At 43.4% G+C, this 24,897-nt stretch overlaps 9 protein-coding genes and 1 non-coding gene across 10 annotated transcripts; 7 read left to right on the forward strand and 3 right to left on the reverse strand.

The window, feature by feature from the left end:
* Positions 1–919: 919 nt before the first annotated feature.
* Positions 920–2,395, forward strand: MAS2 (LALA0S04e06612g1_1; the record flags this gene model as incomplete). The annotated part of the gene is made up of 1 exon (XM_022772858.1): positions 920–2,395. The coding sequence occupies one exon, from the start codon at positions 920–922 to the stop codon at positions 2,393–2,395; it is 1,476 nt and encodes a 491-aa protein (XP_022628280.1).
* A 72-nt stretch (positions 2,396–2,467) lies between these two features.
* MYO1 (LALA0S04e06634g1_1) lies at positions 2,468–8,047 on the reverse strand (the record flags this gene model as incomplete). Its single annotated transcript, XM_022772859.1, has 1 exon — positions 2,468–8,047. One exon carries the CDS (start codon positions 8,045–8,047, stop codon positions 2,468–2,470), a length of 5,580 nt encoding a protein of 1,859 aa, XP_022628281.1.
* A 1,245-nt stretch (positions 8,048–9,292) lies between these two features.
* LALA0_S04e06656g (LALA0S04e06656g1_1) lies at positions 9,293–11,164 on the forward strand (the record flags this gene model as incomplete). The annotated part of the gene is made up of 1 exon (XM_022772860.1): positions 9,293–11,164. The coding sequence occupies one exon, from the start codon at positions 9,293–9,295 to the stop codon at positions 11,162–11,164; it is 1,872 nt and encodes a 623-aa protein (XP_022628282.1).
* Positions 11,165–12,056: 892 nt separating this feature from the next.
* Positions 12,057–13,220, forward strand: LALA0_S04e06678g (LALA0S04e06678g1_1; the record flags this gene model as incomplete). The annotated part of the gene is made up of 1 exon (XM_022772861.1): positions 12,057–13,220. One exon carries the CDS (start codon positions 12,057–12,059, stop codon positions 13,218–13,220), a length of 1,164 nt encoding a protein of 387 aa, XP_022628283.1.
* A 1,171-nt stretch (positions 13,221–14,391) lies between these two features.
* Positions 14,392–15,106, forward strand: LALA0_S04e06700g (LALA0S04e06700g1_1; the record flags this gene model as incomplete). Its single annotated transcript, XM_022772862.1, has 2 exons — positions 14,392–14,394; positions 14,861–15,106. The coding sequence occupies 2 exons, from the start codon at positions 14,392–14,394 to the stop codon at positions 15,104–15,106; spliced, it is 249 nt and encodes an 82-aa protein (XP_022628284.1).
* Positions 15,107–15,565: 459 nt separating this feature from the next.
* RSM22 (LALA0S04e06722g1_1) lies at positions 15,566–17,626 on the reverse strand (the record flags this gene model as incomplete). Its single annotated transcript, XM_022772863.1, has 1 exon — positions 15,566–17,626. The coding sequence occupies one exon, from the start codon at positions 17,624–17,626 to the stop codon at positions 15,566–15,568; it is 2,061 nt and encodes a 686-aa protein (XP_022628285.1).
* A 254-nt stretch (positions 17,627–17,880) lies between these two features.
* Positions 17,881–18,734, forward strand: SRP102 (LALA0S04e06744g1_1; the record flags this gene model as incomplete). The annotated part of the gene is made up of 2 exons (XM_022772864.1): positions 17,881–18,066; positions 18,138–18,734. 2 exons carry the CDS (start codon positions 17,881–17,883, stop codon positions 18,732–18,734), a joined length of 783 nt encoding a protein of 260 aa, XP_022628286.1.
* A 28-nt stretch (positions 18,735–18,762) lies between these two features.
* LALA0_S04e06766g (LALA0S04e06766g1_1) lies at positions 18,763–18,990 on the reverse strand (the record flags this gene model as incomplete). Its single annotated transcript, XM_022772865.1, has 1 exon — positions 18,763–18,990. One exon carries the CDS (start codon positions 18,988–18,990, stop codon positions 18,763–18,765), a length of 228 nt encoding a protein of 75 aa, XP_022628287.1.
* A 224-nt stretch (positions 18,991–19,214) lies between these two features.
* On the forward strand, positions 19,215–19,286 carry LALA0_S04e06788r. The gene has a single exon. It is a non-coding gene; the product is annotated as a tRNA-Arg (tRNA).
* Positions 19,287–19,878: 592 nt separating this feature from the next.
* NUP192 (LALA0S04e06810g1_1) lies at positions 19,879–24,840 on the forward strand (the record flags this gene model as incomplete). The annotated part of the gene is made up of 1 exon (XM_022772867.1): positions 19,879–24,840. One exon carries the CDS (start codon positions 19,879–19,881, stop codon positions 24,838–24,840), a length of 4,962 nt encoding a protein of 1,653 aa, XP_022628288.1.
* Between the last annotated feature and the right edge of the window lie 57 nt (positions 24,841–24,897).

The raw sequence follows: 24,897 nt of genomic DNA on the forward strand, positions 1-24,897 counted from the left end.
AGTAAATTATTGGCTCTTGGTACTCTTCTCCCAAATCGTGCAACCGATGCCGGTCGATTGAAAGTTCATCCAGTTGTGGTCGCATGGAGTATATCATTTTGTTCTTGCCCGTCACGAGCACGTGATCTGGCGCCGGACGAAAAGGTTTACATGGATCAGAAACACTCTGATTAACAGCAATTAGCATAACCAGACGATCACTGAACATCGGGTCGTTTCCCCTATACATCCCTCCACACTACGAGATTTAACTACAGCTCGGAAATGTTTTTGAAAAGCCGCGACAGAAATTTTCGACGACACGAAAAAAAAACAGAAAACATAGTCCTCCTAAAAGCAGGTAGACTGTCCTCTATTATGAACTTTCAACCAGGAAAAATGAAAAAAAAAAACTCCGTCTCTTCAACTGGCTTGGCTTAACTCTTCCTTACGATTTCCTCCTTATAGACAGCTTGTTCATTTCAATTTTTGCGCCGGAACTCTCACCTATTTCAGCAGCATTTGCACAATTGATTTTGAATCTTCAAGCTCTCTTCTTCAAAATGGTTCATTCACACATAGTTTTCTCGAATCCATGCTCTCCTCCGATCACTGACATCGGCAGTAAGGATCGCTTTCCCACCAACAAAGCATCAAACGATAGCCTCTAATCTTTTGAAAGACAATAAGTAGCATTTAGCATACATTTCATAAACGTAGGGGCCACACCCAGTCTCTCACTGTTACAGACTCGTTGATCCTTCTTCAACTACAACTGTTATTGAGCTTCGCATGTCACTCTGTACTAATTTGATGTATATATTATGAAGACTGCAAGAAGGTCAGTCTTACCACCGCGATAAATGTCCATTCCAGAGCGCTAGTTGGTTCTTTTGAGCATATTTCGAATTGAGTGTGAACGCTAGCATTTATTTTAGGAATGCTCAGAGCAAAACCGCTTTCTTTACGATCTTTTTACTCGAAAGTCGTGAGCAGTAATGAGAATCATCAAGTCTCTAAACTAGCCAATGGGTTACGTGTAGCCACCAGCAATGTTCCAGGCCATTTTTCAGCGCTGGGACTATACGTGGGAGCTGGTTCCCGTTACGAAACGCTGAAAACCAAAGGGTGCACTCATATAACGGATCGGTTGGCTTTTAAATCAACACAGCATATGTCTGGACGGGAGATGGCCGAGACTTTAGAGCTTTTGGGCGGAAATTACCAATGTTCCAGCTCTCGTGAAACAATGATGTATCAGGCCTCAGTCTTCAACAACGATGTGGAAAAAATGTTTGCATTGATGGCGGAAACTGTAAGATTTCCACGCATCACAGCAGAAGAACTCGAAGAACAAAAACTAACGGCACAGTATGAGATTGACGAGGTTTGGAATAAACCCGAGTTGATTTTACCCGAGCTGTTGCATGTCACAGCGTATTCGGGCGAAACTTTAGGGTCCCCTCTTCTTTGCCCCAAAGAGCTCATCCCATCGATCTCAAATTACTATTTGAAAGACTACAGACAAAAACTATACACACCGGACAATATTGTCGCTGCATTTGTCGGAGTCCCTCATGAACAAGCTCTAGCTTACGCCCAGAAACATTTTGAGAGTATGATGGCTCCCGCTGGTCATAGTGCTCGGGAAACGAAGGCAGCAACTTACACCGGTGGTGAACTGTGCATTCCCCCTGTGCCCGTTTTCGGAAACCTACCAGAGCTATGTCATATTCAAGTAGGCTTCGAGGGCTTACCGATAGGACATCCAGATATATATGCTCTTGCCACTTTACAGACTTTACTGGGAGGTGGGGGTTCTTTCAGCGCCGGCGGACCAGGGAAGGGAATGTACTCCCGTCTCTACACTCATGTCTTGAACCAGCATTTTTTCATTGAAAATTGTGTGGCATTCAATCATTCTTATTCAGATTCTGGAATTTTCGGAATCTCCGCATCGTGTGTCCCACAAGCGGCACCATATATGCCTGAAATTCTTGCCCAACAAATGGCCAACACTTTCTCGACCGGCAAGCTAAGACTGACCGAAGAAGAGGTATCCCGAGCCAAAAATCAGCTCAAGTCATCTCTATTGATGAATTTGGAATCGAAGCTTGTAGAGCTTGAAGATTTGGGAAGGCAAGTACAAATTCATGACCGCAAAATTCCAATAGGTGAAATGATCTCAAGTATTGAGAAGCTCACGGTGGAAGATATCAGGAGAACGGCTGAAAACGTCTTCTGTGGCAAGATTCAGAACGAAGGGCAGGGAACCGGTAAGGCGACTATTGTTATGCAGGGAGACAGAGAAGCATTTGGCGATGTCGAGACAGTGTTGAGGTTTTACGGCTTGGGAAACTACGAAAAACTCGATGTTTCTACTTTCAAAAAATCCAAAAAAAAAGGTTGGTTTTGAGCGCGATAGACTTTGAGAAACTTGTATATACATTTACAGAACAAAATTGCCGTCATTCATTAATAAGCACTGCTATATGAACAGCTCTTCATTTGAGCGGGCGTCAATGCTTTGACGTCTCTTCGACACGTCATCGAATTTTTCTTTCCACAGGTCAAGCTCCTTTTTCAAATAAAGGATTTGTTCTTCTTGGTAGGCTCTATCACGTTCCATCCGTCTTCCATCCACCTCTTGTTTCGCCACATAGTCTTCTAAGACTCCAAGCCTTTCGACCTTTTCCATTATCTCACGATTATATTCCTCCCTATTCGAGTTCGCAGTGGCAATGGTGTCGGCTTGTTTTGTGTTAATTAACTTGAGCTCCTCGACAGTACGTTCTAATGCCTTAGTTTTCTTGATCTCTTCGAACTTTGCATCAGACTCTTGAGCTACGAGATCCTCGAGCTCCTGAACTCTTGATAGCCATGCTTCCTGCTCAGTTTTATCAGCGAGCTTTGATTCTAACGCCGATATTGTGTATTTGAGTTGATCATTTGACTTGCCTAAAGACGTGTTCTCCTCATGGAGTGTTATGTTTTTGTCTTTCTCGGCCACTAATTGCGACTTTGCTTCTGCGAAGGAGGATTGTAACTTCCCCACTAAGGATTCGTTGCGATCGTTCTGCTGTTGCTGTCGACTAAAAGCTTCTTCAAGCGAATGGAGTCTAGTTTCAAGGGCCTTTTTTTCGTCTTCCGACTTGTCAATGCGTGTTTTATCCTCATCAGACTTAGCTATCAAACTTGCTCGGTGAGATTCCAATTGATGCTTCTCTTCCAACAGACTTGTAACAGATGTGTTAAGATCGTCTAATTTACCTTGCAATCTTGCAAGAGCAGCTTCCAGCTCTTCTCGAACGGATATTGCTGCATCCCTTTCTTTGACCAATGCCCCGATAACCTGTTCGTAATGCGAGGTTTGTCTTAGTAAATCCTCAATTTTTGATTCATAGTCGATCCTTGCGGTTTCTAAGGTATAATTTGTCGATGAGTTTTCCTTTTTGAGTTCTGTCTCAGCTCTGAGCGAAACACTGAGGTCGCGTTTGAGTTTTTCAATCTCGTTTAGTAGCTGGCTTTGATCTCCAGCAGATTTAAATCGATCCTTGAAATGAGCAAGGTCCTTATTCAAAATCTCGATTCGGGATTGCAATTTAGTCACATCAATGTTTCTCTCTTCGACTTCTAATTCAAGTTCATTGTTGCGCGTCTCCACTTCCCACAGTTGCCTATCCTTTTGTTTGTTTTGACTTTTCAGTCTCTCCACAATCGTGGTCATAGTTTTGATGTCAGCCTCTGATTCTTTCAAACAGTGAATCATCTCTTTGAGTTGCTCCTCTGTAGCATGGAGGTCGCCAATGCAGTTTTCGTATTGTACCTTGTGGTTGTTAGAACTGGTCGCAAGCAGATGATTCCGCCTCTCAGAGACATCCACCTCCTTTCGCAATTGTGTAAGCTCATCCTTTAAAGCCGATTTTTCAGATTGATGCTGCTTTATGATTTTTTTAAAATGAGTTGTTTGTTTCTCTGATTCATTCAAAAGATCCTGGAGCTTGTAATTTTCTAGCTTAAAAAATCTCAAGTCTTCTTCATATTTGGCGACGGCGCCACGCTGTGTGAAAATCTCACCGTTGCTGAGATTAGTCTTGTCTCTTAAAGCTTGTGACATGAATTTTGACTCCAAGGTTTTGAGCCTTTGTTCACTAGCCTCATATTTGAGGCGAAATATGTCAGAAGAGGAATCTGACCTCTGTATTTGCTTTAGTTTGCTGTGCAAAGCTGAAGCGGCATTCTCAGCATCCAGCCTGGCTTGCTTCTCGGTGTGCAAATGGCTTCGGAGGTATTCGACCTCCAGTATGAGTTTCTCATGGTTCAGCTCGACCGGTTCAACTTGGCTTAGGATCTCTTCCACATTGGCTTTCATGTTTCCGTTAGCAAGTGCAGTTTTCAAGGCCCGTAATTGCGAGGACATGGTTTGAATTTCAAAAGATGCCGATGCCAGTCGTGTCTCAGTGAATCTCAATTTCGAAATGAGGTCCTTTTTCTGACTCGTCTCTTTCTCGAGACGGTAAGAAGCATCCCGCAACTTTATTTGCAAATCGTCAAATGCCTCCGAAACTTCAGTTCCTTGTATCGAATTAGCATTCCGTTTGTCATTGAATGAGCCCGAGGATGAGCGAACTAATGCAGTGTCTAGGAGTTTTTCATTCAGGAACTTCGTCAGGGATTTCTCTCTCGCAAGTTGCTCCGTCAGTGAATCAATGCTTTTACTTTCCCGCTCATTTTGGGCTGGTACTGAAGATCCAGACCCTCCGCAAGATTTGGATTCGTCTTGCAAAGTCTTATAAGTTTGCTCCAAGACTTGATACTTTTTTTTGTACTCTGCAAGCTCTGCTTGAATGTCTTTGGATCCGCTTATCAGACTGCTGTGTTCTGAAGAAAGCTGATCTCTTTCCTTGTTGAGCGATTGGATCAAAGTTTGGTTCTGTTCCGTGCGTTCGAAGACCCTCCGAAGCTCTTTTTCTTTTGACTTCAAATTATTTTGGGCTTCCGCATACTCTTTTTTTGATCTTTCCACCAATGCTCTCAAATTCTTATTCTCTTCCACTAAGGACTCCAATCTTTTGCTAGTACTGTGAAATCTCTTTTCCAAGCTTTGTAAGGTTCTTTCCAGCTCAACATCAGAATTCGAGAGCTTGATTTTTAGCTCGGCTATGTTAGAATCTTTGGAGGAGAGCGATTTCTCGATTTCGGCCTTTTCTCGACTCAATATGTTTTTTTCCGTTTCGAGACGAGACTGTGTATCCCTTGCCTCACTCAATTCCGATCGAAGATCATTGATTATTTTGACCAAGTCTTCTTTCTCTTTCTGAACCGTGAGCAACGTAGTTTTAGCCTTTGTTGACCCGTCTTGTGCGCTTTGTAAATCGCCTTGCGATTTTTCGAAAGTTTTTTGGAGAACTGTCTTTTCATTGGCGAGTGCAAGTTGCACTTTCTCCGATTCCTTGAACAGATCATTAAGTTCCTTCTGTTTACTCTTGATCAGTTCCAGTGCTGTTTCTTTTTCCTCGAGGTTTTTAGTCTCTACCTGCAGCAATTCCTTTACGCTGGACAGATCTTTAGCGAGGCTAGACTTCTCGACGCCTAGTTTTTCGTTCAGTTCATTGACTCGTTTTAACTCGGCTTCCAGTTGCTTGACGTTCTCGGCTATTTTCTTTGTCTTGGAAATTTCCTGCGTGGAATCCAATAGAGGTTTGATTTTAACGTATAAACTAAACCATGGGTCTTTCATTAACTTGTCATAAGATGTGAAGGCAACTTTTAGTACTTGAGCAGCCTGCAGTTTTCTCAGCTGATCAGAGGTTTGTTTTCTTATTATGTTACCGTTGATTTTGGCAGTAAGTTTGGATATCATACTTGCAATGCGATCTTCTTTCTTGGTCTCTAAGCCGGCGAGAACGCCCGCCTTGAAAAAGAGTTTGCTATTCCCCACCTTGAATAGTGCTGGATCGAGGTGTAAAGCAGACAAAACTATTTCACAATTTTTCTTGGAGTTGTTTGAATAGCGGTATTCATCAGATAGAATCTTGTAACGTTGAAAGAACTCTTTGAAAAAAATACGATTCGGATAACCTTCACGAGCAATTCGAATACCTTCCAGTACACCATTGCACCGTAATTGGTCTAAAATGAGCTTTCTGTTGAAATCGTGAGCTTTCTTTTTATCGTTCGGTATAATACAGCGGACAAAGTGAGGTTCTGTAGAAGAAAGTCGGTCTAAGAGTGAGCCCAACTGAACTCTATGGCGATGGGAGGATGTCTTAAAAGAGCTCGCACTAGATTCGTCACTGCCATAAAAGTGCCTTATCAGCTCATTGGATGAATTTGATAAGAGCTGCAACAGGTTTGCCGACAAAGGATCTTTGTTTTTGGACAGCCAACCTTCAACATTGTATTCAACTTCGCCCGCATAGTGTTTTAAAATAAAAGAGTTATTCTTTTTGGAACGTTTGAACTTCGAAGACTTGTCATCACAAAATGATATAAGCTTTGAGTAGAATGTGTCATCTGTAGATTTGGGTAAAATAGACTCTTCATCCAATAGAGGCAAGACACCAGGATTCGCACTTTTTCTTTCTATAAGGTCTATAGTTGATTGTAAGTCCTTCCCATAATCGACATAACTCCACTGAACATTCTCTTTGATATACTCGTTCTGTTCAAGAACGAACATGTGATGATTGAAGAACTGCTGTAGCTTTTCATTAGTATAATTGATGCAGAGCTGCTCAAAAGAGTTGTGCTTGAAAATTTCGAATCCTGCTATATCAAGAAGACCAATGTAGTTCTCGGTCATAGAACCATGATCAAGATTGTCGTTGATTTTTTGAACAACGTGTGAAAACAGTTTTTCGTATAAAGACCTGGATAGGGAATTCAGGATGAATCGTGCCTGCTGGGAATTTTTCGACTGAACGACCCAATCTTTACCCGCTTTAGCCTTTGGACTTAGTACAGCCGTTTTGAAATCGGCCTCCGTTACACCCAGTTGTTGGCAGAGGTTTTCTACGCCATTTTTGAAAGACGCTTGTTCTGCCCTTTCGGAGACAAATTCAATGTTACCGATGAGAAGCACGATGGCTATGCATGTCAAAGCCGAATTCACCTCATTTTCTGTGAATCCAATTACCTTGAAAGATGCTAAAAGAGCGTGAAAATCTTGGGTATCATCCACACCCGGTATGCTAGCATTTGACCCGCGTAAATACCGATAGTCCCTGATGGAACTGGATTCAATTCCAAATTTGCGGAGCTCCTGTGCGCTCATGCCTGATAACATCTGGTAAAAAATATGGTAATTTCTCTCTTGGGACCCTTGTTCAACGACTCGAGACTTCTCCAGGAGGTACCAGTCGACATGGGCACCATTAATTTTACCCAATTCATCAAATTCTATTTTGATAAATTTACCAAATCTGGACGAATTGTTGTTTCGCAGCGTCTGTGCGTTTCCAAATGATTCCAAGATAGGGTTGCTTTGTAGAATCTTACGCTCGAAGCTTTCATGTGAAGTATTTGGAGAAAGTTTGTCTTCAGATGTGATGCTTGCCAAATATTGCAGGATCTTTTTCGTGTTTTCAGTTTTTCCGGCCCCGGACTCGCCTGTCACCAAGATTGACTGGTCCAGCTTCAAGGTAAGCAGATTCTGGTACGCATGCTCTGCAATGGCAAATATGTGTGGTTTGTTGTCTTCTTTTGGAGATCCGTGATACAGATTGATGTAGTCCTGTGAATATATGCGAATGTTACTATACGGATTGATTGCAACCAAGAACAGTCCCGAATACGTGTAAATAATGTCATCTGCATATCGGTTTTCCAAATTGTGAAGGACTGAAGGCTCATTCAAATGCGTCAATTCGGACATATCATCGATTCGATCAAATGTACTGGGGTTCACATCACACACCTCTTCAATTGGCAGCTCACTTTCCCGGCCGTCAACCTTGACCACTGCCCATTGCTCATCTTTGTTCTGTTTGTTTCGCAACGTTTTTTCAGTCACGAGAGCAGCCCGCACGAAAACTCGGTCTGGATCTGGAACCCATACCTCTTGCATGCTCAAAGTGCACAGATCTGAGGAATTGAAGGCTGGTGTGATCAGATTACGCGAGCTTTTGGAGGTAGGTGTTGGCTTTACATCTCGAGCTGTTTATGTGTTTTGATTTCGATATCTCAATATACACAAGACGTCCGGGTAACCAAGATCTGGAAATGGATGTCACAGCGACACACGATACACTGACACAGCTCATAGGTGACGCGAGCAAAGGTGTCAGTGTATGGGTGAAGAATGTACAAGACTGGTGGAAATAAGGCATATGCTGTGGAATTTCATTTTTTTTTTTTGTCATCTGGTGGGACCTTTTTATGAATTAATGAAAGATGCTAACATTGACACGGAAATGATGCTCGACGTGTCATGTTAATAATAATTATAGAGAAAGAGCAGGAGGAATAAGACTTTTTAAGCACTGTAATCAAAAATGTAACAAAATTTACGTAGTGACAGTTTAGCCCTAGCAATGTGTTTCTTCTCGTAAATTGTTTTGTCCACACTATTGCTAATCTAACCTACGAGTGAAATATTGGTCCGACCCAAAATATTTCAGAGCAACGGGACCGATGAATCACGCTGTGTATATTCGTGGCTTGGAGCCTTTAAAAGCCCAAAGGAGCACAATGTCTGATTCTCCGTCTCTGTCAATCGCCAATATCACTTCGTACTATAATGACACCTGTGACAGATTAATTTTCCCACCTTAAGATCAATCTAGTAGGATGGACCAATATTATCGACAACTAAGAGAAAGAAGACCGTCACGACAAGAGAGTGGGCTAGTATGATGCAAACATAATCCCTTTAATTGATACAACTCACGTAAGGTTTTCTTTATAGACCTGCTCAAACTCTGTTTCTGCTCTAGGCATGCATGATAAGCGAAATTTTTTGATTGTTCATGTTAGAGGAGAAAAATGTCGAGATTTTGGAGTAAATAGAAGATTGACCTAAAATTGTAAGATAATCTGGACTTCACTTGGTGATCCAAAACTCGCTTCAGCTTCAAACGCGAATAAAAATAACTAAAAATTCACCTTGCACCAAATCACGTGATGAATTTTAGCTATGTAGATTACATTAGGTTCCCGTCGGCATAGGTAACCAGGTAGTCATCGCGAACATAGGTGCGGTAAGAAGGGACACCCACTTCCATCTTACACTTCCCAACAAGCCGCGGTTGGCATCGGAAAAGGATTTGGCTCATAAATACTGGATATTCAAAAGATTCAACTGTCGATTGCAATGTGCAACTCACCAGGACTACCAATATCGGACGATCAGGATAGTATCATGACAGAACACGTTAGCGTTTGCACTCCAATTGGACATGCAGGATTTCCACTGCCGCATGACTATTTCAATGGCTCTGATTACGAAAATCCCAAAAGTGCAACTCCTGAATTGCTCCTCACAGATGACATTCCGTCGACATCAAGTTCAATATCAGACTTACCTTTTGAGATCAAAATTCGAGTAGCAAATCTTTTGTCGCAATACGATTTAGTGAACCTGGCAAGAACTTCAAAAAAGTTCCGTGCTGTGGCCACACAAGCACTTTATTCCAAGATTGTCGTTGACTCACGACATTCGTACCTGCATGACGCACACCAAAACATAAGCGATCGTGTCACATACGTCAAAACACGCTACAATTTTACAAGGCTACTCCGGCTGATATCCGAAAATGGCCAAAATTTGGGGTTTTTGGTCAAGTGTTTGGAAATTGTCAATCTACCAGACGGTATGAGGAAGTCCGAAATACGAGCCCTGATGAGCTGCAGTTTACCGACCATGACAAAGCTTTACAGATTCTACTGCGGAAGCGATACGCTTTCGATTCCGCCTCAATTACTGCAGTTGTTGCCCAACAAACGCTATGTACAAACATTGGCCGTAAACGTTGATTTACGACAGGATTTGGAGCATCTCGATACGTTTGCCAACGTTCAAAAACTGTCGATCAGTCCGTTTGTGGACTCAGATCGACTTGCGGCTTTTTTATCGAAGATCTTGGTGCCGGCAGTGGTGGAAAATCTGAAAGTATTGCGAATGGCTCGCGAGGATACCTCTGCACTTAGTAGGCCCAGTAACAAATCGTTGATCGTCACAGCGTTTATGTTGAATAACAATCTGGACCAGCCCGATATGGTAGAAGGCGACGAAGTGGTTCGGAATAATGACAGAGACCTGAAATTCTGGCAGTTTTTGGAGAGTGTACCGATAATGCAGGGCCGGAAATTCCAAAATTTGGAAATGCTCGAAATCTCCGGCGTGAACGTGGTCCCTGAGGACAGTCTACGGGTTGCAAAGGGACTGGATTTGAGTGCTTTGAGGTTTCTGGCGCTGAGCGATTTGCAAGAGGTGCATATCATCCCGGAAGTGGATTATGAGGTTACGGACTTTACAAGCCTTGCGTTGGAACATATGCAGCTGAGCTTCTTAGGCGGATTGGCTCCCTTTCTGCAGAATCTGCAGAGACTGCATCTGGACTTTCGGGAACCGATCAAGGACTCCGTGCACGGCTTTCTGCGGAGTCTGAAAGAAGATGCCGGTGTGTCGCTGCAGGAATTGGATCTGTGCATCCACTGGGATGACAGCAAGCTAGCACTATTTCCCAGCTGGGGTGCGCTGACGCAAAAATACATGGCTTCCGTGCTGCTGCACGCCGCCTCTTTACGAAAACTGTCGCTGCTGGCTTTTCACGACCACCGATTCTACGAGCTGCCCAAGCAAATCCCGAGCGAGACGCTTTTGCAGCTGCAGCAGTGTCATGCGCTGGAGAGCCTTAGACTTCACGGCGAATCCCTGCATCCGGCTGGGCCGTCTCTGGTAGCGAAATTCGACGGTCTTAAGACGCTGGACCTGGTCGGCAGAGCTTCTGGAGGCCCACAGCACATGGCCCTGCAGGCTGTGCATGACGGAGTGCTTGACAACTGGTTCCGTGTGATACATGTGGCCATTGCCCTTTGCAGAGCAAATCCGGCGCTCAAAAAGGTGCGCATCGACCATTGTCTGTTCGAGTGTCTACCAAACGGCACTGTAAGTCCGCAGACCGACGATCAGGACTTTAGCATAGCTACGAGAGTGCTTATGTCAGCAGATGATTGGGAGTGAGAAAACTGAACGCCGCAACATGCACGTGACCCACCGGAATCACCCGTTCACTTCTCTGCTGTTTTTTCAGCTTTTCAATGTTGCTCCTTGGGTTCTTTTCGGGTACTATTTTGAGTAACTGGCATCCCATTCTTGGCGAGCTGTAGCCCCGCCTTCTTCCACCCAGTTTTCCACTGCATAGAAACATTCTATCACTTCGTTTTCGTTGTTCTTTCGTCGCTGCAAAAAAAAATATACACCTCTGGAAAGCATAGTTGTGCCGTTTGCTCTGTAATGTGGCTTCTCGCGCGATATGCAGAAAAATAGCAAACGAACGAGATACGATCCGTTTGTTTGCGTGGTTTGACGGAAAAAACTCGCATGCTATGCAGGAAGTCAGGTGTAAAGAGCGCTGCGTGGGAAAATCCATGAGAGCAAGAACGAGAAACAAACGGATAGCAGAACGAACAACAAAAAAAAATTGGTGACTTCACAGCGATGAGCCCAATAAAGCCCGATGAAGCCCAGGCCGCGAGGCAGGTCGTGTTCGAGGCCTGAAAAAGTCTCGAAAATAATTCAATTTGCGGAAGCCATTATCGGAAAGGAGCCTCTTCTTCCTCTTTGCTTGCGTCAACGGGAGTTCGTGTTTTTTGGGATGTGCTCGATGAGCATCTATCTGTCTATCTGTATGGCATACAAGTACTGAGAGATTTCCCTCAGTCTGTTAGAGTGGAAAAATTGCATCTATCGAGAAAAGAGACAAAACCGAAGAAAAGAACTCCGGGACGATCTAGAAGTGCAACAGAAGGAAACCCAAACGACAATTCGAATCAGGAGAAAAATACATCATTAAGGCTCTTGCATTTCCATTAGATTTTTGAAGTTTTACATCTTTTTGAGTTAAAGTCACGTGATGCTACCGTTACTGTACGACATGAGTCTACCAGAGACAAGTCTTCCGAGAGAGTTGGATCTTCTTAACGCCAGAATAGCGGTTCTTGGATGTCGCGGATGTGGCAAAACATCTCTGTCTGCCCGTTGGTGTCGTGGCAGTACACCGTTGCCGGAATCGGACGCTTACAACATCGGAGAGGACATTTTCCGTCGAAAAATGCTGTATCCAGCGCTAGTCGGCTCTAAAAACTTCAGCGAGTACAATATGATGCAATTGCATCTCATAAGCAACATAGTAGAGTTTGAGCTCGAAAAAGTGCAAAAAGAATATCAAAACGCAGTGGTCGCCGCGAATGCATCAGTACCGCATCAAGAGGACGGAAAGGATATTTTCGAGGCTCACGTGCTGGACGGCGCCGATGCCATGCAAGCAGATTATTCAGAACTGGTAGCGTTGCAGATGGGCCAAGTTGACGGGTTCATGCTGTGTTTCGATGTGACCAGCCAGGAGTCCGTGGAAACAGTCGTTCTTTTGCACCGCCAGATCTGCAAACTACGTGGCGACCAGATCCCCATGGTGCTATGTGCGTTGAAGTCCGATGTGGGACCGGAAGAAAGAATTATAGATTTACGCCAGGTCGCTGACCTGTGCGACGAGCTTCAACTAGACATGGACACATCATTCTTTGAAGTTTCGGCACTGGAAGAGTTTGGGGTGCACGAGGCCTTTTATAAACTTCTGAGAGATATCGACAGTCACAAAGAAGCGCTCAGAAAAAAGCGAGCAGCCATCGACGAGGAAGTGCTTTCCGGGGGCTCCAGTGCTTTACAATCAACGTTAGTGGATAGCGAAAAGAGATCGTCTACGTTTAGCCCGACAAAAGTGGCTACTGGATCCAGCTGGCCCAAGTCTTCTGTTTCTAGTGGTGGGAAAACCGTGTCAACTGGCTCCTCTCGTAAGCCTTCACGCAACTTAGAATCGCGTGACAATTCTACTCAGCTGGCAAAATTGTCAGAGGACTCGTCGGTGCAAGCTGACGACACGTCAGACACGGAAAAATGCTCGAGTGGGGTCACTCCAGAGAAAGCTCGCTCTTTACAAATGTCTCAGCCTCATAATACTGAGAAATCCAAGGCCAAGAAGCGCGATAAAGCATTCTCATGTGGCTGTGTGATCTGTTGAGCTTTCAGAGAAGGTAAAAAAAAAGCCTGATCTTACATTGCATTTTTCCTTGAACTTTCCGGATGAAGGCAAAGTTCTTGAAACTTTTTGGCATGCCCTTGTGGCCTTTTATAAAATTTGATAGACGGGGAATATATACATACTAATCATAACTTTCATAGCAAAAATGGGATATAAATGGGGGATTTCGAACTAGAATGAGGATGGAACACTTTGGCATTGAAGCTGAAATGAGGGTTAAAGGTAACTTCATTTAAGGATGTCTTTCCACATTGATGACCGAAAGCTCTTAGGTTACTGAAGGAATATCATGTCTCGTTTTACCGACGCTGACGCTGGTCACGTGAACTTTTTATTATCTATGCAGTGTTGTTCGAACGGCTTGTTTTTGCGACCGGAATCCATTGATCATGAGGAATTCGAACTGTGTGCTTGAGGTGCGAGTAACACCATTTTTGCTGTGCCCATGGATCTGCTAGTAAACAACATGTCATTCTTGTTCTGGCGAAAAACCAATAACATGACTGTTCAGCTCATAAAATCCGCAGACGGATAGCAGAGTTTCTCAGATACCAAAAAAAGCGATACGTTGCATGCTGTCTGAGGCACCATCGGCCAGTACTACCTTGGAGATGAAACCTATAATCAAATCCGAATATGAAGCACGTGATCTGATGACAGAATGGGCACCTTGGACAATTCTCAATACAGACTACAACTCAAGTTCCTGAGCTCACAAAACATAACTACCATGCGTCTTATTGCTTCTGCTGCCTTTCTTTCTCTCTTTCTCCCTCTTGTATCTACTTCTTTAGCACTTCGTACACGTACGCTTCCAGTAGTATACCGAAAATTCAACCCCTCTTCACATTTGACTGTTTCCTCAAACACCCATACATTATGGATGTTTGTTAAAAAGTTTTTAAAATTATAAAAAATGCAATAAAATACACCCGCACCGACTCTCCACGTCCAAAAAAAGCGACGCACCAACGCAGACCTCTTACGTAATAACTGAAAGAAATTTGGTGCTCTAGTTACCCGCAAACCACAGCGATGCCACTCTTTGACCTAGCATTACCATTTTTTTCAGTATATAGCCCTGAAGGTTTTCAAACTGCCTACCAGTTGATCCTATAGCTACATCGATCAAACACCGAAAGAACTCATCATGGTATGTTTAGAGCACTAGCAGAACGATAGTGGAACGATAGTCAAGGGAAAAATACGTGGGCGGAACAACGAAGCCGTTTGTGGGACTAAAAGTACGAGGATTTCGAGAAAACCGGATGAAAAACCAACAAAAACGAGCAAAAGGACCATAAGTCAGTGGAAACTTTTAAATGATTGAATATTTGCGGACTGTAATATGGATACGGTGCTTGAATGCGCTTCTAGCGTAGTCTTGACGCGGTATGCAACAAGTTGCAGAGACTAGGAAATCGGCTCACCATTTTATGGGAAAGGCCCCAAATATGATAAGAACAAAAAAAAACTGCACTAGCATAACAGGGCGGTTTTTCGTGAAAGTTTGGATCGCCGTTGTGTTTTTCCCTCCCTCTTCCTCATTTTTTACCCTTCTTCTATCTTAGCCACCTCTCCAAATCAACTGTTACTAACATTTCTTCTCTTTTTCACAGGTTTTAGTTCAAGATTTGCTGCACCCAACCCCAGCCTCCGAGGCTAAGAAGCACAAGTTGAAGACCCTTGTTCAGGGCCCAAGATCCTACTTCTTGGATGTCAAGTGCCCTGGCTGCTTGAACATCACCACCGTGTTCTCTCACGCCCAAACCGCTGTCACTTGCGAGTCTTGTGCCACCGTTTTGTGCACTCCAACCGGTGGTAAGGCCAAGTTGTCCGAGGGTACCTCTTTCAGAAGAAAGTAAGCGGCTCGGCTAGTTTCCAACCAGAGACTAGCTATGCCTCGCGCACTCTCCGTCTAATTTGCACAACATTCAACCACGCAATTAACACAACACCCTTTCACAATACACCATTTACTTGTATAGGTAAGTTTTGACGCTGTACACAATAATTAGTTAAGTCGTTCTTAGAGAAGAAGGTATAAACATCAGCAAATGCTCTGTAACCTCTCTTTAATTCTCGCCTATATGCGCAAACACGGTCAGGAAGGAAACACTAACCAAAATACATAAACATTTCTATATGTGTATGCTAATAGGCATAATATTTTATGACTGAATCTGTTTTGATGCATTTTTTACAGCCAAGCCAACCTCTGCGCCCTTCGCGAAATCTCTCCTCCACCGATACTTTATTCTAACTACAGTATTTCCATTCGTAATGCACTAGTTAATGCTCTAAACCTCTATCGTAGAAATTCTTCATTTCTTGACTCTATCGAACTCATCCCCATACATCGCTGCTAAAACCTCTACACTTTCCTCATGTGTAACATCATCGTTATAGTCCACTTCATTGAGTGCTTCCTTGAGCTCGCGATCTTTCTTCTTCAGTTGGCGCCTTTCCTCACGTATCTTGTCTTGTTCGATTTTTTCAAGTTTTTTAACATTGAGTCCCCCCATTCCTGGTGCTTTTGTTTTAGCATCAAGGGCCCACAGATCACCTTTCAAGGCCTTTCTTGCATCATGGTATGCTACTTTTGAAAATGACTTGGGAACTGTCCATTTTTCCACCTGCCCGGATGATCCGCAAAGGTCTAAGACGACATGGCCTTTGCGTTTCAGTGGCTGTTTAATTATTCTTGGCCATGTATTGGGAGTCCCGTCGCCTAGGGACCCAACTTTGTAGTCCTCCTTTGCACTTTCTCTGCGCTGAGTTATGCCTAAGACAGTCTTTGCATCTGTTTGAGACCTCTCCATGATCAAATAAGAGTAATTCAAAATTTCGAAGTTTCGTCCATTTGGTCTACCAGTACCTTCTTTTGCCATGCCCTTGATTCCAATGGGCTCCAGCTTGCTTTGCCATGGGGTTGCAAGAATGCGACCTTTCTTTAGCTCTATAGCATATCTGGGCCTTTGCACGGATTTTTGAAAAGAACAGAATTTCAGTCCCTTGCCCTCGCCGTAGTCATAATATTGAGGTTTTCCGATTTGTAAAGGACACTTTTGATGGTGCGGACAAGGTGCAATAATTTTGAGGTGGTAACTGTTGGAATCGTGCTGTGATACTATAGCATTTCTTGATGCCTCTTTCGAAGTGAGCCCATCAGACTCAGTTCTCTCGAGTTCTTCCTCATGATCTGCAAGTTCCTTCGAGGCCTCACTAATCTTACCACTGTCTGACTGTACTTGCCCTTTACCCCACGGTCTTGGTATCTTCCCGTGCTCATTAGGATAATTTTCTGGGCGTATGGAAAACTGCCTAGCTCTGGCAATAATTTCAAACCCCATCGGATTTCCCCGTTCTACCACTACTATGTGACCACCGGGAGCCAATAGTTTGAGATATTTTGCGACATTCGTATCCACCTCAAGTGGAAACTTCTCTTCTGTCCCTAACAGTTGATGGGTCAAAATTATTAGATCGTAATACCTCGATTCAGGCACTTGATCTCTTAGTTTAGTCCTGATTTTGATCTTTTTAGTCATCACTTCGCCTAACAAATCCTCATTCATGTCAATCGTATCTTCCTGTGCCTCTGGTGCTGCTTCAGTTTGAGTGCTAAATGGAACGACATCCAATGCTTCGTTCAATTGTCGACTCAGGATGATCTTAGCCCTCTTCTGCATCTCTTTGTGCCCTAAAATAACAGCTTCTTTCACGGCCGGTTGATACCCATCTCCTAATAAGTCATTGAGGGCTACCATACCTGTGGCTGGCCCGTAACCAACGTCCAACACCCTATCAGGACGGAAGGAACCGCCCAGTCGCTTCTGAAGTTCGCTCAAGCACTGATAGGCTGCTCCGTAATTTTGAAGAAATATTGACGCGATATGAGAGTCGACTTCCATATTAGTGCGAGTAGATCTGTGGAGGTTACTCTGGCGAAGTTCCACAAAGCTATTGCCAGCCGATCTCCGCAGATTATTCGGAATGTGAAGACTCAGTATGTTGTTTCTAATTGCATTTGCCACTTGCGGGTTAAGTTCGATCTGTTTTCCTGGTGCTTTCCCTTGCAAAGTAGCAGGCGAGAGTCTTGAGTCTCTTGCGTTTTCACCGTTTAAGGCCTCACCAGCGCTATTTCTGAACGGACTCATAGGTTCATTTTGCAATAATTCCTCTCTAGACAACACTCGTACCGTGTCTGGTCCATCTCCCACGATCTGGCCAAACTCGTAGAGTGATTGATCGGTATTTGACGATGGTTGAGTTGTGGAAGAGAGTAAGTCCAAATTTCGCACAGAAAGCGGGCCAGAATGGCTTTTAAAGCGGCTCAAAATTTTCGCCGGTGAGAGGGCAGCTTTGATCGTTGATTTTAGCATCAAACTTATTGAGAGGAATGGTCCCACGTCTTGTGTTATCGGCCTTCTTTGACAGGCATCGCCATTTTCTCTACTCAAGCTAGCTCATCGCTGATTGCATTTTTCACCAGTCGCGTGACCGGTCAACTAAAGTAAGATTTAGCTGAGAGGCTAACGAGAGTCGTAAATCCAACTGCTAAAGCGAACATCATCTCAGGAACCTCCGAAAAGGTCAGGAAAGATTTCGAGTATAATTTGAGGTTTTCAACGGTGCAATGGTGTTTCAACTAAGTAACACAGTGCTTCTTTCTCTCTTGTTGGTGTTGATTAGCACGGCATTGTTGTTAATAGTACAGAAAAACACCACCAATGTAATCCCTGGTCATAAAATAACCAATAGAGATCCAACATTTATAATCGCTGGACCTAGCGGTAGCGGGAAAACCAGCTTGTTCAATGTGGTATGTTTTGAGTGAAAAGCCTACAAGGCTGGATTCTATCCATTGTGCAGCGTACTAACGATTTTTGGCAGCTTACAACCGATACCGTCAAACCGACCGTAATGTCACAGACGCCTAATGTGGCCGAAGACTACATGCTTCCTTCAACCGTGAAAAGCTTCAAGTTCAAGCTGATCGAGTTTCCCGGTCACGTCAAATTGAGATATCGATTGTTCGATACCCTAAAGGAGTCCACAGCATTGAAGGGTTTGATATTTGTCGTTGATTCCACGATCGACCCGCAGAAACTTGCGGATACCGCAGAGTTTCTTTATGACATCTTAGCGCTGACTGAGCGCTTTCCAGAGGGAGTGGATATCATGATTGCCTGTAACAAGTCCGAATCGTTTAGCTCTCGTCCACCTTTGAAAATTCGCGATGCCCTTGAAAAAGAAATAGGCAAGGTAATTGAAAGAAAAGCCAAATCTCTGAGCGCAGTCAACAAATCTGGGGAAACCATAGGGGAAAGCGGCTCTGACGACGCGAGTGCTGCATCACTCAATTTCCAAGGAATTCGCGATTTCAACTTTGACGCATTGGACGGTAACGTCGATGCTATCGAAGGCAGTGTCCTGAAGAACCAGATTGAGAAGTGGGAATGCTGGATTGATGAAAGGTCTGTAAATTGAGTAATCGAAAATCTATATTTCGAATCACTTACTTCTCCATGACTTTCTGGTCGTGCGTTTCAGAGCACAACACCAAACCACCCAAAAATGAAACGACGCAAAAAACGCCCACTAGAAGTAAGACAACCGGACAAATAGCAGCATATATAGATGGTAAGGGAAACCCTAGTATTGTATTTTCAAGATCAAAAATCGGAAGCAGTAGCCATATTACGTAGTAAATGAAAATACCGGTCAGTATCACAAATCTATTCATTGTGGGATCATGCGAAGGTCACCGTGGTGAGCAAAGGGTACACGTCAAGTCTGAATGCGGTGGAAGAGCAGGGCGAATATATACCATGCCGGGGCGAATGAACCGATTCCCATGTACCAATGCTCTCTGGGTGTTCATCAAAATTGAACAAAGAAAGTTAACATGTCAGAAACGTGAAGATTTGGACCGTTATGTCTTAAGCAATATTGTCAGTTTCCAAGATTGCTTGCGTGGCGTAATGGCAACGCGTCTGACTTCTAATCAGAAGATTGTGGGTTCGACCCCCACCGTGAGTGCTTAATATTTTTTTGAAATTCTCATTTGTTACAATCCATAGTTAAACGCGGTGTGAATGGGCTCCACGATGCATCGAAACAACAAATTGTTGTCATCCTGTTACCTCGATGGTTACATGGATCAAGAGAGTCCAGAACTTCCCATCTTCAAGAGGTTTTCACCGACATATTTTCTGGAATATCGACAGATACTAAGATTATATACTTTTCAAACGAAGGCTCGGCGCCGTTCAATGAATAGCTTCCTTGAAATGTAGATGAACAAGTTCAAAGACACTCCGACACGGCAGTTGAGCGACAACTCGACTTGACGCAATTATCTGAGGAGTGCTACCAACATTGACTAAAAATCGCGATACCGCAAACTCAAGCGGACCTTATAGTGGCACATAGAGCGCTCTTAAATCAGATAGAATTAGCATAGCCTGAATGGATCGCGATACATCAGTTTGTTGAAGTATTTACTTATAGTTAATTTTGATGATCGCTATGAGCAGTAGTTAGTTTTCTTGTTTTCTTTCTAAATTGGAAAAACTAACATCAAAAGTAGAGAAGCCTTCCCAACAGCGACGATAGCCAAGGCAAGAGCGGCATGTCTGAGTGGGCTACTACATCATTCGTAAGCCTGTATAATTCCATTGAGTCTGGCTCTTTTGACCACCATCAATATGAGCGGATACTACGATATTTGAAGACTTTAAATGTTCTTGGTGGAAAAACGAAAAACACTACGAGCAGAGCTCATTTGGAGAAGGGTGAGGTCAGATTATCATCAGGGACCACACAAAAAGTAGGTAAGGATGTTGCCATCGCCGCCGTTATGCTATCAGATGAGTTGAACCTAGATGAATTGATTTCAGCTGAGCTTATACTATTGAATTGTGATGCCGAATCTGAACACGACAATTCGGATATTGCACTCATCAATGGAGCCAAAGTAGCGTTTTATGTCAGACGTCAGTACGTTTTGCAGATAGTGTCCTACATTGTCAATTGTTTAGATCCTAGCGACAAAATCTACGTCGATCTTATCTCGGATGGGATTTTGGTCAAAAACACTCTCTCCGCGTTCAAAGAAATAGAGAGACAGTTTGAGGAAATAAAACAATTAGTCAACAGGATGAAGCTTCTGGATGGATACGATGCATATGCTGAACAAAATGTGCGCTTCAGGCGAGACTTTCTTCTTTCAGAATACGACACGCTAAGTCAAATCCTCCACGGTTTGGTAAAAAACGGTACCTTCATGCAAAAGGAGAGGTTATTGGAAGTTGTGAATAAAGTATCTGAGATGGACCCCAGCGATTTTCTCATTGTATACTTCCTATCATCTCTTTTCCAGGCCTTCTCACAGTTGGACCTTCTTCCGGAAAACGATGTGAAAGATCTGCATAAGAGATTCCTCACAGAATTGAAAAGCGACGCCATCTACGCAAATCCTGTTAAGGTATCCATTATATTTTCCTTTCTAGCATTCTTCATCGGATGGTGTAAGGCTGCTCCTTCGGTAAGAGCATCGGCTTATGACTTCGCCAATGCTGTTGATGAACCTATGACAAGGGCAGTCAATTTGGGGGCTATCGAACAAATAATGGCATTTGCAGCTGACACATCCGAATTGGAGCGAGACAATAGCATAGAACTCTTTTACGATATGAGGTCTTTGTTGCAGAAGCATATCCCAAGACTATATGCGAAACAGCTTACAGACAGCGATCAATCATACAGTGGAAGATCCCCAAGAGATTCAAGGTTCGATACAATTCACTTATCCGAGCAATCTCAGATTATACTGCTACCGACTTTTCATCACTTGCTGCAAGTGGTCATAACTGACTGTGCCTTTCTCTTGACTAAAATGAAAGACGCAGAGGAGGATTCACTGCTATCTGGAGAAGATTTATTCCTTGACGAAATATCTGCCAAAGCTGACCTAGAGCGCTTTTTCTTGACTGTACACTACTTTTACGCGTTTAGACCGGAGTATTGCGCAGTTTTTTGGCAAGACAAGGAGTCAAATGCATACGGTTTCATTGAGTGGGCCATGAAATGTACTGACACATTAATGCGTTCTTCAGTATTTTTAATGCTATCAAGCATCGCATTCGGAAGCGAAAACTCATTCAACGTCTACCATTATATCAATCAGAATCTCCACTTTACCTGGAATCATATTGCGCAAATCATAAGCGGCTACATCATAAAGATATCAGATGTAGAGAGACAGCAAGAAGAAAGCCAAGGGGTAGTGAAAGATGAACACGACTTTACTTCTGTTGCCTTGAAAGTTGGCCTAAACGAAGAAGTTATTGTACTTTTATCGTCACTATACACTTTGGTCGGTTGTGTAGCACACGACCTTGATGAAGAGACCAAATCTCGTCTCTCCACTACCTTCGCAAGTGTTCTTTTTGAATTCGTTAAGGTCAATACTCCCCTAATTGGCGCAGCATTAAAGGTACTAAGCAACCTGGTACCACAAAATGAAGCCGAAAGAGGTATCTTTTGGCAGAAGCTGGATTCGTGGATTTTCAAAACCTCCAAGTTGTCCCTCGCTCAAAAGTCATATCGTGAAGCTTTCAAAGGCATCTTTACAACTTTTTCAGATGTTACAGGTTTCCTCAATCTATTGAAGAAACTACTCTGCATACACTCGAAAGGACTAGATGGTTACCTCAAATTTGGCATACTTCCCTTCCCACCAAGGTTAGGAAAAGGATACAGGAGGGTTGGAATTTGGCCGTACTTTGATTACCTGTTCCATGAGGCATTCGTTCAGTCGCGTCTATTGAGCGACCAAACAGAGAGGGCGGCCATTCAAAAGCCGGTATTACAAATTATCGACCAAGCATTGCATTCTTTCGATTACTCCGTCATTTTGAATTCTATTCCTACTGGTTCTGATTTGAACGATTTGGTTGAGACCGATGACTTTTTCAGCTATGTTCAAGAATCTCCTGCTACCACTGTTATTAACTATCTATTTGAGGAAAAAGTGTTCACGGTTTTGTTTGAGATTGCCTCTATTGGTGTAGATACCGTTACTTCTAGCTTACAGAACTCTAACGAACCTGTGGAGCTTTTGGAATTGGCAATGAAAAATATCATGCAGCTTTTGCTTTGTCAGGAAACTTACGTGGAAGAGCTGTGTCCCATTGTCAAAAGACATGCCAAGGATGATTTTTTTATTCCTCAAAATTTTGGCCTCCATGGTTTGAAGTCCTTTTACAATGCTATATTTTTCGACCTTCCAATGGTTGCGCATTTCGGTTTGTACGTTGGGTTAGAGAACTATGCGATTGCTTCCCATTCCATCCAAATTTTGCAGAAATTGGCCTCGGAAATGAAAGGAAGTGATAGCAAAGCAATTATGAAGGACACATTGCTGAATTTGTTTGATTCCGTGGACGAATCCGCGCGCTTGAAAGAAGCGTTTATTGATCAGCTTTTGACTCCGATCACGGATGACAGAATTTTAGAACTCAAGATAGGAATTTTGAACTTTTTAGTGCAGAATCTCTCATACGCTGACAAACAACCGTCAGTAGCACACTTTCTGCTGGGCTTTTCCATAGAGAGTACGATATCTCTGGGACCCGAATTGTCAAGTTTCATTAACTCCGGACATTCTGTTCTAAATGCCATTATATTTCTACTGAAATCCTCTTTGGAAACAATGGACGGCAGCAATATCGACAGCTCACCCACAGAGCTAGCGCTGCTCTCTATGGAAATTGTTTTAAAACTTTGTCGTAACCAGCTAACTTCCACCATTATACTGAATCGCCTCAGCGAATCTGGCTTGTTTGAGAAGCTTCTAGTGCTTGATCCCAAAGTGAGTCTCAAGACCAGATGGTCATCTGAATCAATCTCAAGCAGTGTCGTAGGTGGATCCCCAAGACATTCTAGTGAAAAAGCTGCCAGTACGTTTTTGAAGTTTTTGACGTACAGAACATTTTTCTTACAGTTCTTGAGCTTAGATATCCACAAGCTAAGCACTCAGTCGCTTATGACCACAATGAAGTCAAGAATGGATCTCCTTATCTCAGATGCTGCTCAGCCACCTCGTATACTGTCGTACCTAGACGTATTGGGATTTGAGCTCGCCCCTCTGCCAAGTGATTTTGCCAAGAATTTGGTGGCGTGCGCCAACATAGATTTGGGTGGGCTTAAAGTGGAAAGCAACTTATTAGCTACGGGCGAAACCTATGATATGACACGGCTGCATTCGTTGGTTCAGCTGAGAGTTCTTTCTTTGACCAAAATTCTTCCGATCGTGACGCCCGATGGAAATATATCGAATGCAGAAGCTCTCACCAAGATCGCAGATGATGAAAAAGCCATGTTGACAAAACATATGTCGTCGTACTTCTCATATCAGCGGTTCAAGTCCTTACAATTATCAATGTTACATTCATGGGTTCAGCTTGTCCAAGTGGTTGTGCTTGATGGGCGGTTGACAAAGGATGTTCGATCGAATTTTATTCTTGAGCTCTTCGAATCTTTAGTGCCTCGGATCATAGATTACCTCGAAGTTGATGTTGCCTACTCCGAAGAGATAGTGTCACTTTGTGTTTTTCTCTACGATATTCATCATAAAGATTCTCAGTCGCAATCCAAAAATAATCCTGTTGACGGGAGACTTATGGCACTTTTTATGGCGTGCATGAGTGGGATAAGGTCCCCGCTCTCAACACTGTCCATTAGATCGGACTTTTACGCTCTTTCAAACAGATTTCTCTCGAACGTGTTAGAAGACACAGAATTGGCCAAGCCGATTGCTCAAAATTTGAAGTTGTCCAGCGACCGCTTGATAGAGGTTGTATTTAATGACGCTGTATCTGGAGAAGGTTCTTCAAGAATCACCGGTATACTATTTTTGGACTCTCTTTTCCGGCTTGCAGGCCTCCATAAGGTCAACTTCGTGTTAGAGACCTTGACCAGTAGAAACATGCTTTTATTGATTGGACATTCGCTAAAGGCCACTGATGACTTCTTGAGCTCCGCATTGGAAGGAAGAAGCTTAGACGATTTGCTGTACGAACTCACTGCTTTCAAAGCCACTGTTCACTTTCTCATTCGTGTTGCCGAAACACGTAGCGGTGCACAGGCTTTGGCACAAAATGATATTTTCCATGTTATTGAATCGTGCTCCTTCCTCAAGGTCGACCCTGATTTAGGTCTTGATCTCAAATTCAATGCTGATAACACAAGTGACTCGAATCAAGTTCATGTTAGCCTAAGTCTCGATGACTCTCTGGTATCGGACACGGATGCTTGTGGCTTATCACTCTACGAAATTGTTGTTCCCGTTTTTCAGTTGATGACTTCAATCCTTCTAAGCATGGGAAGTGCTAATCGAGCGGTGGTAAAGAGAACGCGTTCCCTGCTTAATCATTTCAGAAAAATTGTTCAGGGTGCCCTCAAACGCGATGCTTTGATAGAAGAGGGCAATGCCTCAACAAGGAAGACTGAAAGAAATGATGGCCTAACTCAGCTTGTGAAACTAGTCGTTTTACTGTGCACTCTGACCTCCTACGGCGGAGACGCCTGAGGGCTAATGGCTACCGCCCGATTTGAGCATTGGGAATTCGACCACCAAAAGTCAGCT

The sequence above is a fragment of the Lachancea lanzarotensis genome, scaffold LALA0S04, assembly GCF_000938715.1.
Source record: "Lachancea lanzarotensis genome assembly LALA0, scaffold LALA0S04, whole genome shotgun sequence".
NCBI classification, from domain to species: domain Eukaryota; kingdom Fungi; phylum Ascomycota; class Saccharomycetes; order Saccharomycetales; family Saccharomycetaceae; genus Lachancea; species Lachancea lanzarotensis.